Raw genomic sequence first — 18,349 nt, 5'->3', positions numbered from 1 at the left:
ATCCAATGTGTGTTGCGAAATGAAAATCAAGGGTGGATCTATGCTTTAAAAGGAATTTGACAGCGCCAGTTAAGCAAAATGGTATTAGGCCTTGCCAAAAGTGACTGAGCTATAGCTATGATATAAGAAATTGATCCTCGGATATCCTGTGACTAGGAGATGCTTACAAAGTTACTAACCCTCGATTTTGGAGGTAGATACTGTCTAGTGACACTTAAAGTAACAATTTAATCTTATAAACAGACTACCATCATAAGCCCATATCGTAAATTAAACGATAAAGCTTACTTGAAATACCAGTACCAATTTTTTTGACTCAATGAATCTTAAATATCAACATCAAAAATTATCTTCTGAAAGAGATATCTACTTAAATTCCATTCAAATTTCTCGCAACATTTCAAATTAACGAATAGAAATGTGCAAATGAAGTTCAAACTGATTAATTGGGCAAATTGCTATATTGGTCACCATTACCGATCACAGATAGATTTGCGTCCTTCAGTAGTGTTTATTATGCATGTGAAATGGTAAGCGAAATCCGTGATTAAAGTTTAAAATAGACATGAGCAAAAACAGCTTTATTCATATCAACTCGATTACCGAATATCTAAATTTGACTAAACTTAACAAAATATTCTATTCATGGTTAAAAATCTTGTTTGAAGCAGCAAGCCATCTAATCTATATTTACCTTCTTTTGAAAAAAATTAATAGGTTGATACCTCTTTCAGTAGATGATTCATTGATATTTCAGTTTCATTGAGTTTAAAAAAAATTAGTTCCACCATTGGTTAATTTTCAATATTGACCAATCGATAATCACAAATTTTAATAACTAAATTACAAAGACCGGTTCAAAACCATATTAGTTTTGAAACGATTAAATTATAATTTTAAACATATATACTAGTTAATTCCTCGTAGTCGTATGTAATTAGTTTATTTCCTTAGTGAAATTAATGCTGAATATTATATACACAAAAGTAAATAATAAATTAACTTCTAAAATTTAAATGTAAAGTGTGTGCATTATTTCCCGATTAATAAAAGATATCCACCTATTTTCATTCAAATTAATTACTAATTTGTGGATAATGGATAGAAAATGTCGAGCTCTAATTGCGATATAGCTAAAATCAATCCCACGGGCTATTTATAATACAATATAACCTTTGCCCTATGTTTACTGTTTTGAATTTTATTTGTAAAATTTAAAACATAAAATAGTATTACAATTTTTTAAATTAAATAATTATTAATAAATTTCAATAAAATAAATTCTGGTTAAATACATAACACTACTTTTTATTAAGTTTCTGAAATTATCAGAGCTAAATATCAAAGACTCATATTTAATTGCTCTCATTTCGACACAACTGCAACCGTATAGATTTATTCATTTTATAACATTTCTCATTTCTAATTATTTAAATTCAAAGGGCTGTATTAACTTTTAAAGGTGAAAACCCAGCTGACTTATAGCGTTTTCCTTTGGTTCCTCGCGGAGCGCTCCCAAGGAGCAATAAAAATGGTAGTAGTAGTTTACAGCTTCGTTAAAGACTGTTTTTGAAGAATAAGATCTCCTCGTTTTATTCCTCCATGGGAGCGCTCCGCGAGGACCCAAAGGAAAACGCCATTAGAAGTAAAAAAATACCAGGCTTCCAGGCTGTCTCTAACACAACAGAGTTGGCCATTCTCGCTTATGAGAAATGAATCCTTGTCATATGCATCTCTGGACTTTAGGAGCTCCAGGACTCCCAACTGAAGCAGGGTGGGGAATAGGGATTTTTTTAAAACTAGACATTGGGCCAGCGACCCCCTGCCCAGGAATAAATGAACTGGTCCATGACCATTGACCAGGGCGCGGCGTTTGCTAAACTAAAGAAGTGGGTAATTAAAATAGTTGAGATAATGTCTGGGCCCTGGTTACCCTAGAATTTCCTTAGTGGTCCTGTGGACCACTGCTCCCCCTCCGATTTAATTTTCAAACTAGTCATTTTCCCTGTGCCACCGCCTTATTTACAACGCTGAACCAAGAAGTTATATCAGTATCTCAGAGAGAAGATATAAATTCGCCAGATTTCCAGCTTTATTTCCAGTCCTAACGTAGGTCCGCAGTCAATCCCCGTCTCTAAATTACAATCAGCATCTCATTGGTTCTTGAAAACTCACGTCAGCGCGACGACGCGAGTGAGGAAAATTTCCGACTGACTAGAGCGAAATAGCCCGGCGCCTCCTTTTACGTCCCCCCTTGTATTTTGAAAGGGGGACTGGGACTATGGCGCGCGAATACAAAGGCATCTTATATCTTCTCTCTGAGATACTGATATAACTTCTTGGCTGAACTGAAAATTTCTTTTGACCGGACCATAGCCTACTCGATCACGCGCAACACGTCGCAAGCTGCTTGCCCTATAGCGCGAGTCAGGGTGGGAAATAAGGATTTTTTTAAACTGGACATTAGGCCAGAGACCCTCCTGACTTGGAATAAATAAACTGGTCCGTGACCATTGGCCAGAGCACGTCGTCTGCTAAGCTAAGGAAGTGGATAATTAAAATATTAGAATTTTAATGTGTGGACTCTGGTTACCCTTGAATTTTTTAGTAGTCTCGTGGACCACTGACCCCCCTCCGATTTAATTTTTGAACTGTACCAGGCAATTTTTAAACTCGTCATTTGCCCTGTGTTACCGCCTTATTTCCCACGCTGGCGCGAGTTGCTTTGCGTTGTTGAGTGCGTAATGGAGCGGGCTATGCCTGGAGTCCCAACCCCCGTTACTTACTACCAAAATACCCACTAGCATAGCCCACTCGATCACGCTCTCTTTTCCCCGGCTACATATTTTGAAGAGGGCACTGTTTAGGCGTATTTATTAACAATCTTTTATCACCTTTGTGGACTTTTAGGGTAGCCCTTAAAAATTTAGTCGGCATTGCCCTGACTATATTGTGTTTAAGGTTTGTAAGCTTAATATCAAACAGACGTTAGTTAATGCTACAAAAAAGTTCGAAATTGATAATCTCGGATCGTCTTTGAGAAGTTTTAAGGATATCCGAATTTCATATTGGGCTTATGAAAAGTTTGAGCTAAAGGTTAAACAGACATAGGCTAAATCAGCGTTTTGAAAAATTGTGTAAAACTGTCAATTTGGTCCCATTTGTGGAATTTTTAGGGGAGCGCCTCGCGTTTCAATAAAGGGTTGTAAAAAATTGTATTATGTTAATTACAATAAGAATACAAACTTTCAATGAGTTACGTTTTTATTTTTTGGAGTATCATTATAAATAAATGACTGATTGAGCTAAAGTTACGGTCCCCTTTTTATATGTTTCTGCTTAGTGTAGATTTTGAAAATGTAAAACAGTTTCTTAACAATCTTAATTAAAATGAAGACTGAAGGAGCAGATATTAATCAAAAATGTCTTGATTAGAATCAAGTCCTAAAAAGTATCGATAAGACTGAGGTTATCACTTGACTGAAGGATCAGATATTAATTTTTCTTTTTAATTGAAACTTAAAGGCATGCTTAAGAAAAAACAACGTTCCATTACCGTTTTCCGTTGAAATAACTTATTTTACAGGTAATCAATTTCAAAAATTTACTAATCTCGGGTTTTCGGGCACAATTCCATTCCCCCAAAACATTTTATCATTACATTAATCACTTTTGAGAGATAACGTGTCAAAATAAGCTTTAAAACAATAGAAAACTGAATGAGCGGTCTGTTTAGCCATGACCAAAACCTTCAAATCAGTGTTGCTAATGTTAGAAAGTGGATTTTCCCACTTCCATTTTAAAAATTTGCCGCATTTCCCACACCCCCTTTTTTACAGTCATATTTATCTGGACTATTTTATCATACTAAGTTTAATATGGAATATCACTCCGCATGGCTTTGACAATATGTGCAAATGCTATAAAGCTTTAAAATTCTCAAAATATGCTTTCTTTTTTTTCAGTGCCAAACTTAAAATCACCGAATTTATTTCAAAATGTCGCTTGAAATTATTAAACCGGATAAAATTTTCGAAAATGCACTAATTTTAACTGTGCAGTTAAAATTAGTGCATTTTTGAAAATTTCGCACTATTAACCCTTGAACAGGAAAATTCCGACATTTGATTGATTTCGGAAAAATATTACTTTTTACCCACAGAGCCTAAAACCAAACCTAAATCTCCCACGATGTGGGAAATTACCCACACATTGGCAACACTGCTTTAAAAATTTACAACTTTCGAGACATGTTCTGAACAAATTAGTGCTTAACCCGCTAATAGTACGACCACAGAGAATTGATGTAAACTGTAGTTGAAATATATTCATGTGCGACCTGCGGCACTGAATGGTCTCTAACCATTGTTTGAAACTAGAGAGAGAAATAGTGAGCAGCATTAATCATGTCCTGAGCTATGAGAATGAACAGTATGACTGTTGACTGAAGTACACTAGACATTACATCATTTTGCATAACCACGAGTAAAAATCTAACTGTCCCTACTTAATTTTCCGCCATTTTTTTAAAACGTATCCACTGCGAAGCATGCCGGGCACAAATGAGGGAACCTTTTAACACTCAATGTCATACACATACTCTCTCAAAAGTAATTAATGTAATGATAAAATGTTTGGGGGAATGGAATTGTGCCCGAAAACCCGAGATAAGTAAATTTTTGAAATTGATTACCTGTAAAATAAGTTATTTCAACGGAAAACGGTAATGGAACGTTGTTTTTTCTTAAGCATGCCTTTAAGTTTCAATTAAAAAGAAAAATTAATATCTGGTCCTTCAGTCAAGTGATAACCTCAGTCTTATCGATACTTTTTAGGACTTGATTCTAATCAAGACATTTTTGATTAGTATAACGATGATATTATTTAATTTTAAGATATATGGCGTTTCAAAACCGCAAAATAAATCGCAAATACTTGGTTCTCTCGACACTGGAGAAGTTAACTCTCGAGATAGTCAAGAAAAAACATGTGAAAATCTTAAAAACCTTACCATTGAAGATAATGAGGAAGTTCGCGAGGATCTCCAAACTGAGGATGGGGACGCTTTAATTAAATGAAACTAAAAGTTAAAATACGGGAAAAATTTTTTAAACAAAAATAGATTAAAAATAGTGTTAAAACATTTAAGCGAAAGTGTTTAACCTTCAGAAATAAGGGTAAAAATTTTAGAAAAAAGCTTAAAAACTTTTAAGGAAATGTGTTTAACGTTTAGAAAAAATGTTTAAAACTAAGAAAAAAGGTTAACAACTTTTAAGGAAAAGTGTTTAACGTTTAGAATAAATATTAACAACTTTAGTAAAGGTTAAAATATTTAGTAAAGGTTTAAATTATTAAAGTGGTTTAATTATTAAAGTGAAGGTTTAATTATTAAAGTGAAGGTTTAAATATTTAAGAGAAGGTGTAAATATTTAAGAGGTGTAAATATTTAAGTGCAGGTTTAAATATTTAAGTGAAGGTTTAAATATTTAAGTAAAGGTTTAAATATTTAAGTAAAGGTTTAAATATTTAAGTGAAGGTTTAAATATTTTAGTAAAGGTTTAAATATTCGAAATGGCTATATAGGCCCAAATTTTGGGCCTAAATAGTCCCGGTCTATTTAAGCCCAAAATTTGGGCCTAAATAGCCGGTGTCCAAGGTCTTACTATTAAGGCCCAAATTTTGGGCTTAAATAGCCTCTATAATGCAGACAGCTATTTAGGCCCAAAAATGTTAGCCATACAATTTTGGGCGTAAATAGCAACGGCCGCGCGGCGACGACTATTTAGGCCCAAATTTTGTGAAGACAATTTTTGGGCCTAAATAGCAACGGCCGCGCGGCGACGACTATTTAGGCCTAAATTTTGGGCGAAAATAGTATGATGGGTGCAAGCTAGTTATTTAGGCCCAAATTTTGGGCCTAAATAGTCTTCGCCGCGCGGCCGTTGCTATTTAAGCCCAAAAATTGGGTAGATAAAATTTTCGGCCTAAATAGCCAACGTTCTTAAGGCTGATATTTAGGCCCAATTTTTTCTCCGATTATACTTTTTGGGCCTAAATAGTCTTCGCCGCGCGGCCGTTGCTATTTAAGCCCAAAAATTGGGTAGATAAAATTTTGGGCCTAAATAGCCAACGTTCTTAGGGTTGATATTTAGGCCCAATTTTTTCTGCGATTAAACTTTTTGGGCCTAAATAGTCGTCGCCGCGCGGCCGTTGCTATTTTGGCCCAAAATATTAACGCTCTAAAATTAGGTGCCTTATGAGTTGCTTAGATGATGTCCGTCGTTCAAAAATCTTCATCCCATATGCATAAAAATTATTTAAATTTTGCGAAATCGTAGGTGTCGTCGCGATGTCGGGAACAATTAAACGAGTCGTCGCGATGTCGGGAACAATTAAAAGAGTCGTCGCGATGTCGGGAACAATTAAACGAGCCGTCGCGATGTCGGGAACAATTAAAAGAGTCGTCGAGTTGTCGGGAACAATTAAACGAGTCGTCGCGATGTCGGGAACAATTAAACTAGTTGTCGCGATGTCGGGAACAATTAAACTAGTTGTCGCGATGTCGGGAACAATTAAACTAGTTGTCGCGAACAATTAAACGAGTCGTCGCGATGTCGGGAACAATTAAACGAGTTGCCCCGATGACAATTTTTTCATGTGGACAACGTTTTGGTTTGCTTCGTGTATTTTACCTTAATCACCAAGGTAAGTGCCACAGACCACATTATTTTCTCTACATCTAAACTCAGATAAACTTAAGCAAATAAATGATGACCATTTTTTGAGCATGGGCAGATACTCGCCCAATGACGAATTTTATTACGCATTAGTATTTGGACAACTTCTCGTTAAATATTCATGAAATCGTTCAAGGAAACTAAAATATAAAACAAGTCACGAAAATATTTTCGTAACATTTGCGTGTGGGGTGGCTGTGTGTATGTGGGAACTTCAATAAAATGAACGAACTCATCATGTAGGAAAAATGTGAAGTAATGTCTTTTAAAATTAAGGTTTTTTATTTATTTATTTATAAGTACCACTTTAACTCGAAAAAGAGTTGTCAGATTGGTAGTGCAAAGATTATTTTTGATGGTTTTGGTGGATTTATTTGCAATATTTGAAAGAAAATATTTAAAAACCAACAGTTTGTCTTGAAAAGCCTAATTTAAATAGAATATAACCTCCTTAATTTAAATAGAATATAACCTCCTTAATTTAAATAGAATATAACCTCCTTAATTTAAATAGAATATAACCTCCTTATTTCTAAAGTATTAATATTTTAATGCATTTTACTGCGCTTAGAAACACTGGGTGCTTCTAGTTCCTTTGGTTTAAAATGTGAAGTAATGTCTTTTTAAATAGTCATTGGTACCACTTTAACTTGAGAAAGAGATGGCAGATTGCTAGCGCGATATAGACAAGGTATAAGATAAGCGGGCAGTATTGATGAGTATTAACTGAAAAAACATCCAAATTCGAACTCCCGAGCCCATCATAAAATCCCAATTTTGTTTATCGCTGTCCCCGCCCCCCAGGCACTTAGTGAAACCATGTGATTTTTTCCTTTAACATTATGGAAGGGTGCAGTATCTTGGTCATATCTGTAGAATAAGCAAGTTGATGTGTTACAGTTCTCTCATTTCTCCCCTCCTGTAATAAACCGTATTTTCAAAAAAAAAAAATTTCGAGAGGCACATCACTTATAATTTGAGTTCGTTATTCTGCAAAATAATTAAATGAAGATAATGTAAAGTAATTGAATTTAACGCACTCTAAATGGATGTAACGCATTAAGAATGTAACGCATTCTAAATTAATCTAACGCATTCTAATAGAATTTAACACAATCTGAACGCTAATTCCTAACATTTTAATAAGGACCCAGACTTTCAAAACACATCACTCGCGCTATCTTAACAGTTTAAACGTGATTTATTTAACCTAATGGGTGCGTCGATAAAGGAAGAGGTGATGTACCCCTCGGTTTTTCTATAGTTCCCACGATAAAATTTGTTTATGGGGTTTAAAACTTTTAGGCTTTCAGATTCTTTTAGGCCTTTTCACACTATTGTGTTAAAGAAAGGTTAATAAATTTCGCGATTGGATATGTTTTGGTTCTTGAATAGCTAGGCAGCTTTCTTTCTGACGCGTACCCCATAAGTCGCGCTTGATCTTGCTTCAAACAATATAAAATCAGTCAAAATGACATTAGAATTAAATCAGCAGTTTTCTGATTGGAATTCTTGCGTAAAAATCACAACGAATTTTGTGATAAAACTTTTCATCCCCTGTTGTCTAAATCTATTCACACCACTTCCGTCGAGTCGTACAACAATAGAAAAGATGTCAAGGAGAAGTTATCGGAGAAATTAGTGTACCAAAAAGTGACGATTCCGTGTATTCATTATGGTACGTACCAAACTAAATCAAAGGGACAAATGGAAACTTCAACCTTTCGGAAACAATGTCGCGCTCACGTAACATATTCCGCGAGCTCTCGTTTGCAAATCTTGTACGTGAAAAACCTAAATCTAAATCACAACCACGAAATTTTGCCGGAACTTCACGCAAAATACCCACCCAACAGAGCCTTGCGGCAAGCCAGTGAAAACGTGTTGCAGGATGTGAAGATGATGGTTGAGGTCGGTGGTGACAAAAAGAAAATGATTTTGAAAATTCAAGAAAAGACCAGCAAATACGACATTCCCAAATCTTTGAACAATTTGCAAGCTAAACTAAATCGCGAGAAGAAAAACCCGACCCTAAATAGCGCTCAAAGATTTATCGTGGCTTTGCAAAAATCTCAACTATCGGACCCCAATATGGTAAGTCAAATTTCAGTCATTTATCAGGCATGCAAGAAAATAAACAAAAAAGTGTGGTAAAGCGCGGGGGGATTTTTTTTTGGGATTATTAATGAGTCTGAAGCATTATTTTCGAGGAAAATCGATTTTTTTTGGGTTCAAATGTATTATTGCGTTGTGTTTTTCTGTTTCTACTTGTTGTATCTCAAAACCAATCAAAATGAATCAGCCAATCATGTTTACTTAGATTATCGGTTAAGAAATGAAGGGTCCGCCCGAGTTGAATTCCCATGAAACCCATGCTACGCCATGCGTTTGATCAGGCAGATGATATAAATCAACTAGGAATAGCCATTTTGCCATAAATCCCAGGTCCAAATTGTAGTTTCGTAGCACCTAAAACCCGGTTTTTCAAAAAATAATAATAATAATAATAATAATTTCTAAATTAACGTAATGGCTATGGTTCTTTAATTGAAGTTAGCTGCTATAGGAAGAGCTATTATATCTCCCCCTAATTAGTCTCTACTAAGCGTTTGGCAGCGCCTCACCAAATGTCGCTATACGGGAAATTATGACGTTTCATCTGTGGTCCTAGCATAACAGTACCTTCCTTGACGCCTACGCCTAAACGCAATTTAATTCGTCTAGATTAACTTCGGAGCTTCATCAATAATAGTTCCCAAGTCCCAAATATGAAGATTCGGTATTATCCAGTTTTAAAGTTAGTCCAAAAACCCAAATTTGGCGTAGATCGCTTGTAATTACCTCACACTTTGAACATGATATCTCATGGCGATATGCTTTAAGTAGCTGAAAATTATTGTCAACCTTTTCCTTCTAGTGGGTGATTTCAGAATTTCCATTCCGATATTTTTCCACAATACAAAATAGTGAGGTTTGTTATTGTTTCAACATTCTTGCAAGGACCTAGTCACCTATGTACATTTGCGATTCCGTCAAATGATCCCTCAACTAACTGAATCGAATGAACCCGTATAGTATTGTAAATTTCACGCGAAGATTATCTATCTGTTTACCCCACGATTTGAAATTATAATGAAGGTCAAGCGTCGATCCTGTTTTTACTTTATGTGATAAATTTCTGTCGATTGGTTTTAAAGATTTGCCCTTTCAATCTTTTTAGAGTGTCGAAATTCAGATCAATGAAGAATCGAATGAGCTGGATTTGGTTTTTTAGCAGACGGGAAGAATGAAAGAGCAAATGGAATTGTATCCGGAACACTTGCTTTGTGACGCAACATACAACCTAAACAGTTGTAAAATTCCGCTTTACATCATTATGGTTGTGGATGGAAACAACGTTAGTGAAATCGTGGCGTTTTGCTTAGTTAAACTGGAAACTAAAGACTCTGTAACAAAGATGTTCCAAGTTTTTCAAAAGCATAACCCGAAATGGGTTAACGTGAAAACGGTCATGGTCGATAAAGACCTGACAGAGATAAGCGTCATTTCATCGCTTTTTTCGAAAGCAATCATAGAGATTTGCCTATTTCACGTTTTGAAGGCGTTCAAAGCAAAAATACATTCCCTTCGCCTCAATAAAGAATCAGATCAATTAGCTAGAGAGTACGTGCAAAAACTGGCATACGCAAGCTCTGAGCCGATTTTTAAGGAAATTCTCGGAAAAATGTCCAAAGACGAGCATTTCTCTAAATACTCGCAATTTATCACATACGTTCGTGACAACTGGGTTCGTATCAAAGAAATGTGGGTCATGTGTTACAGACGGCAGCATTTCAACTTGGGTGACGATACTAACAATAGACTACAGTCGTTAAATGAAAAAATCAAACGTATTTGCTCTAAAAACGCAGTGCTCGAGAACCTATTGATTCACACGCAATATATTCGTCTTTTACACGAACATGATAAATTCGCTGCTCAAACCAAAACTACGTTTTATCGTTTCAAGATAGAGGACGAAAAATTGAAGCAAGCTGCCGAAGCCATACAAGCGAGTTGCGTGCCAACTTTAACGAAGCTTATCGTCAAAAATATCAAGGAAGGAACATCCACAGACACTTTATGCGAAGCATTAGACAACAGGGAACAATTTTTAGTCAAAAGCAAAGGGCACAAAGATGCTTTTTGTACTGGAGAAAGTTGTTCTTGTTCAACATTCAAAAGCAAAGGAGTGCCTTGTTTGCACATATTTAGTGTCAGAAAATTCAAAAACAAGCCGCTTTTTGAAATTCAAATGCTTCCACCGAGGCTTTTGAAAGAGAGATGGATGAAGGGGCTCTCACCGGGGGCCAGTTCTGAAAGTTTCTCAGTCGTTTAAACGTCCGATAAAAAACCTTCAAGAACTCGCTCTTCTCATGAAAAATTTGCCAATATAAAGCCGTACGTAACCAGACTAGCTGATATTGCGGCCTGTTCCAGTAAAGAGAGTTTTGAAGATAAATAGCGAGATGTCATAAGGTGAACGAAGGCTTGGGCAAGCGGAAAAAAAAACTAAACTTATTATCGAAGGCGAAAGTGACGACGATGCAAACTTGCCTAGTCGCTTAACTAACACCAGCAAAGAACTTAGAGAAAACTTAGTCAACTCCCCGCCGTTGTACAATGTCTCACTTAAGAAACTGAGTCAAGACGAGAGTAAAGCTCAAGAAAATCATTCAGTAAATGCAAATTCTCAAGGAACAAAGAAGCCAGACAAGGCAAAACCTGCAGAATATGTTTGCAAACGCTCGGAAGACGACGCGGAACACTCGAAAGACGACGTGCATTAATCGGAAGACGACGTGGAACACTCGGAAGAGGGCGTAGAACCCTCGTAAGACGACGTGGAACACTCTGAAGATGACAACAAATTCAGTGAACTCGATGACGTTGACATGGAAAACGAGATAGGCACAGATAGGACTATTCCGTGGGGGTCTGAAGATGATGAGACGAAACGGGGTGAATTCAAAATTAATGACCCGGATGAAAGCTCAGTAGAGAAAATAAATTCTGCGCAAAAATTAAATATTGAAGAGAAATCGATTTACGACATAGCTGCTGTAAAATTGCCCCTTATATTGAAGCCTCGTGGTAGACCAAAAGAAATTTTCAAAACTACTGTTGGATTGGAACGAAAAAAATTTAAACGCCAGACCGATATAGTCATTTACGAAAGGCAAACTCCGGCGAAAGATCCGAAAAATAGAAAGTCTCTAAATAAGCTTAGTATAAACCCGGATGTCGTCGTAAACAGATATTGCGAAGCGGGAGAGCCTTGGATTTCGAAACCTTTTAAACTGAGCACACTATTCGGAACAACTTCTAAAGATTTGGGGCGTATGTGTCTATTGATACTATAGATGCCGCCCAAGAATTGTTAAAAACCCAGTTTCCACGCGTAAATGCCGGCCTAGTAACTCTTCATAGATTTGGAGACATACCATTTATCCCAAACACAGTGGATGATACCGAATTTTACGTTCAAATTTTGCATTTGCGAAAATTAGACCATTATGTATGAAAGATAACGATATCAGGACCAAATACTATACGGGTATGCCAACATTCGATGTTTTCATGTGGCTCTTCAGGTAATACTTTCTTTTGTAACGACTACAAAATTTCTATTACATTAATGCTCTTATTATAGTTTCTTGCAGCCAAAAGCAGAGCGTATTGACTTATTGGAAAGGAAAGCCAGGGAAAAGTGCACCAACTAAGAAGAGAGTTTTTAAACTTTCTTTAAATGATCAATTTTTAGCTTAAACTTGATGAGGCTTAAACTTGGACTTTTTGTTAAGGACATTGCCGATCGTTTTGATATTTCGCCTGCAAAGTTTTCGGAAATTTTTGCTACTTGGGTGAAACTAATGCAATTAGAATTGGTTCAGATTTTCCCATTTATAACCAGGTAACTAGTACAGAAATACATGCCTGAGGCCTTAAAGAAATATTCGAACACGAGAATTATTATAGATTGCACACAAATTTTCGTTGAACGTTCAAAATCCATGACAACCCAAAATCTAACTATTTCGAATTATAAGAACCATAATAACATAAAATTTTTAGTGGGAATTACACCAGGTGGGGTCATTTCTTTTGTCTCAGAAGGATGAGGTGGACGTGTGTCGGATAAGGTCATAACTTGAGACTCAGGTTTGATATTATTGCTCGAAGAATCTGCTAACGTAATGGCAGATAAAGGATTTTTGATCAAAGATCTTCTGAAAGAAAAAAAATGTGGGCTAAATTTACCTTCCTTTTTGAATAATAGATCACAATTTACAGAGAAAGGAATAATAGACACACAAAGAATAACAGAATTTCGAATAAACGTAGAAAGGGCGATTGGCAGAGTAAAAACCTTTCATATTCTTGATGGCACAATGCCTATAACCATGGCCAAACTAACAAACAGCATATTTGCAGTGTGTTGTTATTTAACAAATTTGTACGAGCCTTTGGTATAAATATATAAATTTCCCTTTATTCAAGGTACCCTGTATTTATAGGAACAAATTTACATTCAACTAGTAATGTAATTTAAATAAACATGTCAAATAATCTCTCTTTTTGCATTTACAATAAAAAATAAATATTTTCTAATTTTTCAAACAAGAAATTCTTGTCTTCAATCATTTGTAACCAAAAAAGACGCAATATACTTTGGTAAAAGTTTATTTTGCCAAAAATCTTGGTCAAATGTGAGTCTTTCTCGAAATATGCCGCCATTCGGAGCTTCCGTGTATACAACGAAATCAGCCCAAGATAATTTTTTGATTGCCATTTCCCCCTGAACTTGACTATAATAGTGCGATTTTTTATCCAGCTTAATTTCTCCATTCTTTGATTTAAGAAAAAACGTTGGGAAATTATCCACAATATCTTGAATTGACATCTTTGTTATGTCAGTTCCTTTATTAGCACTAGGGCATTTTATTTCCAGGACTCCTTTCATTTCTTCATTCCTATCATTAACTATTCCGTCACCGCTAGCTCCGATGAAAGAATACTCTTCCATTAATGACAGCCCACTAGCTTCAACAAAAACATGAAATTCATCTTCATAGCATTTCCTAGCCACTGATTCTAATCTTCTCCCTCTTAAAATCGCTGGAGGCAATTTTGCATAGCTACAAAATAATTTCAAAAATCAGTAATTTTAATGGGATTTTTTTCATTTCTAAACCAAACTTTATAACCTGTCCAATTTAGATGGGTTTAAAAATGTTGTCAACTAGAGACGTTGGAAACTTCTTTTCTTTTGCAGGCTAAAATACTTCCAAATATAGAACTAGTTATTCTTCCTCTTCTAAGACCTTTCCACAGCTGACTCGAAGACCGACTAACAGTAGCCTTCTCAAAGTACTCTATTGTTTCCCTCGATGCAGTTTGGTTTTTCACAAACAAATTTATTGATGAGTCGTCAATTTCTTTGGGAACCGAACCTACATTGAAAAAGAAGGAATAAAATTGAATGTTTTTCTACCATGAATCAGCACAAATTTGTAAATTCCTTACGAGGTTTGTAAAGTAGGGCTTTAACTTCATTTGGAATGTTAACATCGGTGGTAGTTTCTTCTATTTCATGAGCATCATTGTTAAATTCCCAAAAATGCGTTGCTCCTGTTTTGGGAAAAATTGCTGCCAGAGCCATCGCAGCTAACTTCAATTGTGTGGGGTCGTTTGGCTTTCTATCATCAAGATGTCGAGGGTCAAACTCGTCATAACTAATGCTATTATCAATTACGGAAAGTTCTCCATCATTGTCAGGTTTGTTAGAAATTTCCCCAGTGAGCAATTTCGGCTTATTGAAATTTATTTCAGATAGAGGCTTAGCTATGAATTTTCTTGTTTTTGGTGCAATCCATGCACAAGGTTTTGATGTGCACGCAACTTCAAAATCCATATCCTCCATATTTGCATATTTTTCAATGTAAAGAAGCAAGGCTCCAACGTGAATACATCCACCAGATTTACTAGGAAAGTTTGAAATAACTATGACAACTAAACCGTTTGAAAATTCTATTCTAATACAAACTTACCCTACAGCACATTCACAACCACCCCCGCAAATATTTCCATCCAACGCATCCATAACTACTAGAACTTGATAACTGCTTGAGCGTTGGGAAGGATAGCATCTCGATTTTACATAGAGAAACTGGCCATTAACCTATAATTCAATTGGAAAGAAATTTTTAATCATTTTATAAACCTAGTCATCCAAAAACTGTACCGCGCCTTTTACTTTGACTTACAATACATGTTTCAATACCACCAATGATGTCATGAGCCACAAAATTAGCCACAGCTCGGTGAAACCCTTTTATGTTTTTGTTGCTACAGTTATCAATAATAGATTTCCTTTGAGCTAAATAGTCATAGACTTTAACCGATGATATGTTAGGTATGTTGGAGGGGTGTGGGTTTTTAGTCCAGTTGTTTAGTTGTTCAGGTTGAGGAGCGTCTTCGCTGCACTTCTCTGTAAATCATGTTTAAATTTCACTTCCAAGCTTAAAAGATATTCAACTAAAATCTCTCACCTTGAAAAAACTTGTTAACTCCACTATTTAATAATAGTTCTCCCTTTTTCTTACTTATAGGCGTCGAAGTTAAAAATTGTTCTCTTTTGCACTCACACAAATCAAAACTTAACCCGCATTCTCTACAAATTGGCGATACGTTTTCGGCGGAGGATTCGCCGAGGCTTAAGGAGTCGTCTCTTTTTGGTGTTACTGCACAGTTTCCACTTGAGTTTAAATATTCTTTATTTTTTAAAATTGCCTCGATATAGTCTCTTTTTCTCCATTTCGCTTTAAATACTATGCCAAAACCACTGCATAGACCTTTTAATTTCTTAATATTAAGTTTAACTAAGACGTCCTCCTTCGCCTCCATTGTGTTTTTACACGTTACGATGAAGTTAAACTCTCTCAATGGCCCCAAACAGTGGAACTGCGCATGCGCGGCCCTTAGTGTGAAAAGGCTAATTGTCTCTCTAATAATCATTAAAGTATATTGTCTCTCTAATAATCATTAAAGTTATTTTCTCTCTAATAATAATTAAATTATATTGTATCACTAATAATAGTTAGAGAATGTATCTCTAATAATAAAGTATATTGTCTCTCTAATAATATTTAAAGTACATTGTTTCTTTAGTAATAATTAAAGTTTATTCTCTCTAATAATCATTGAAGTATATTGTCTCTCTAATAATCATTAAAGTATATTTTCTCTCTAATAATCATTGAAGTATACACTGTTAGAAAAAACCGACCAGAACTAATCGAAGTTTGGGCGTTTACGACCAAAGGTGGGCAGATCCCAAAATGGTCTGCCAAGTTTGTACGATTCTTACCAAATTTGCAGAGGTCCCAAAATGGCATACAAAGTTTGCACGTCATGACCTAAGTTGCACAAATCCCAAAATGGCATACCAAGTATACACGCTTTGACCCAAGTTGCACAAATCATAAATTAACACGCCAAATTTGCACACTTCTGAAAAATTTTGGCCAGGGAATCAAATGACCTGTCAAGTGTGCTTTAAGATTGCACAGATCGTGATACACTCTATGAAAAAAGCGTTCAATGGGTATTCAAACTTGAACACAATTTTTTATTCTTGAGCAGTTTGGAAATATTAGGCGTTTAATCGCGAAAGGCGTGCAGAATCATTCAAAATAACATTGAAGGTGTTCAATCCGGACAGTTTGCCTAATACGCTATGAGGTTTATTAACAAAACCTTCATTAAAAATCTAATAGTATCGATAATATCTCAACAATTTATAGTAAAATGCTTATTTAGCCTAAATGAAACATAAATTGGTCTTTACAAACATCATTTTAAAATAATATGAAAGGAAATGTCAAGGATTATTGCGTATTTCACCTTTCCCTTATATTTATAAAAGACCTCAAATTGTTTGAAAATGAAATTATTTGCTAGTCCATTATTATAGGAAGAAAATTACAGTGACCACATTCGTCAAGTGCAGTCCCTGGAGGCTATTTACTACTTTTCGTTAACCGTCCAAGGTGTGTATAGGGTTTATACATTCTACTGTTGTTTAAGATTAGAATTTAGACAGATCTCTAGCAATTCATACATATTCATCGTCATCCTGAAGATTTTTCATAATAATTGCATGTCAGAACCCTTGATTAGGCGCTACACATAGCTGGGGCCTTATCAGCGCCCCTCCTCATCATATTCAAAATTGAACCTGCGGAACCGCCGTCATGGCACACGGGATCGGCCAGTGGGACCGACAAACGCCACTTGAGCAAGTGACAAAAGCTGGACACCGTCAGCGGCGAGCCCAGTCAGGAGGTGGTCGGTGACAGGGAAGGATTAAGGCAGCAGAAGACTCGAGGAGACGGGGGAGTTCTCTCCAAGCACAACAGTGCCATACGGCCCAAACAAATAGTGTATCCGCGACCCCTAGAGGGTTTCCAATAGCGGAGGCGAGCCATGGCAACACCTAGGCGGGGGCGAAGCGGCCCAGCAAAGCCTTCACGTAATGGGGCAAGGAACGGTCTGAACCAAGGGCGAACCCAAGGAACTCCCTAACCGTCACACCGAACTCGGGCCCCCTCCAACACTACAAGTTCTTTGAGTTCAAAAGGTTAAGAGAACTCTTCTTTCATTTACGTGCTGTAACTGGGTGTGGTTATGATAAGGCGTGGTTTAAAGTAATGACAGATAATCAACATCTTACAATTTGTTGCGCTTTTTTAATGACCATATTGCATCTAGGGAAGCCATATCTTCTGCCGAAGAGAGATTTCTTTTCGCTTTTTTTAGGGAGATATTTGACCCGTCACGCTTCAACTATGTAGATATTACACGTATAATGGAACCGTTGCCACAAATACTGTCAAGTCCTCATTTGATCTCGCTAAGCTTAATCCAACAACCGACGCTGCAAAACTACATTTTTTCCGAGCGTATCTTCAAGTCCAAAATAGCTAGGGAACGATTTAATCCCATTCACACCATTCTCCTTCCGGCATCAGATGAAGTTATAACACTCATTATTTGTACCTGCAGTCTGCAGAACATCTTGTATGAAAACTGTGAATGTAGACGATCTGGATTAGCTTGCTGGGCAATGTGTGGTCATTGTCAAGGTATTAGCCGTAATAAAAAATCTTCAGGACGACGAGAAATATGAACGAAATGTTAAAAATGTGTCTTAAATCTAATCCTTAACGACACTAGAATGTATATACCCCATATAAAACGATTTTCCCTAACCAAAATCCGAGTAATATGGCTTTCCTTTTTTCAGATTTTAGGATGGTAATATTTCAGCGACCATTTTTGATGATGGGTCGATAATTTTGACTCGAAAATTGTTATTTTTATGGCGTTTAATAAGTTCATAAAAATCATCTACTCATTAAAGAAATATCGAAAGCAGTTATATATCGGTAATATATTTGGCATTTCATGCAGTCATTTTCCAAGATGGCGCCCAAACTATCAGTAGTACGTCTTCAATATTCAAGTATGATGTTTAGACGGTCTTCAACATAATAATTACCAATTTTCAT

The 18,349-nt window shown here is 36.1% G+C and overlaps 3 protein-coding genes and 1 long non-coding RNA gene across 4 annotated transcripts; 2 read left to right on the top strand and 2 right to left on the bottom strand.

Annotated features, from left to right (window-relative positions):
- The first annotated feature begins 5,573 nt into the window (after positions 1-5,573).
- LOC149656717 (uncharacterized) lies at positions 5,574-6,982 on the top strand. The gene is made up of 2 exons (XR_016370017.1): positions 5,574-6,705; positions 6,796-6,982. It is a non-coding gene; the product is annotated as an uncharacterized LOC149656717 (long non-coding RNA).
- Positions 6,983-10,023: 3,041 nt separating this feature from the next.
- On the top strand, positions 10,024-11,566 carry LOC149656716 (zinc finger SWIM domain-containing protein 1-like). The gene is made up of 2 exons (XM_089844545.1): positions 10,024-11,098; positions 11,307-11,566. Exons 1-2 carry the CDS (start codon positions 10,024-10,026, stop codon positions 11,564-11,566), a joined length of 1,335 nt encoding a protein of 444 aa, XP_089700671.1.
- A 2,449-nt stretch (positions 11,567-14,015) lies between these two features.
- Positions 14,016-14,520, bottom strand: LOC149656715 (uncharacterized). Its single transcript, XM_089844544.1, has 2 exons — positions 14,304-14,520; positions 14,016-14,230 (listed from the first exon to the last, which is right to left on the bottom strand). Exons 1-2 carry the CDS (start codon positions 14,437-14,439, stop codon positions 14,016-14,018), a joined length of 351 nt encoding a protein of 116 aa, XP_089700670.1. The 5' UTR covers positions 14,440-14,520.
- Positions 14,521-14,953: 433 nt separating this feature from the next.
- On the bottom strand, positions 14,954-15,749 carry LOC149656714 (uncharacterized). The gene is made up of 3 exons (XM_089844543.1): positions 15,329-15,749; positions 15,022-15,267; positions 14,954-14,958 (listed from the first exon to the last, which is right to left on the bottom strand). Exons 1-3 carry the CDS (start codon positions 15,681-15,683, stop codon positions 14,954-14,956), a joined length of 606 nt encoding a protein of 201 aa, XP_089700669.1. The 5' UTR covers positions 15,684-15,749.
- Positions 15,750-18,349: the final 2,600 nt, after the last annotated feature.

This window comes from Phalangium opilio, unplaced genomic scaffold, assembly GCF_054372755.1.
Source record: "Phalangium opilio isolate 3A_F unplaced genomic scaffold, DU_Popi_V2 ptg000077l_1, whole genome shotgun sequence".
Lineage (NCBI taxonomy): Eukaryota > Metazoa > Arthropoda > Arachnida > Opiliones > Phalangiidae > Phalangium > Phalangium opilio.
The sequence above is the reverse complement of the archived record's forward strand: the minus strand, read 5'-3'. Positions and strand labels throughout refer to the sequence as shown.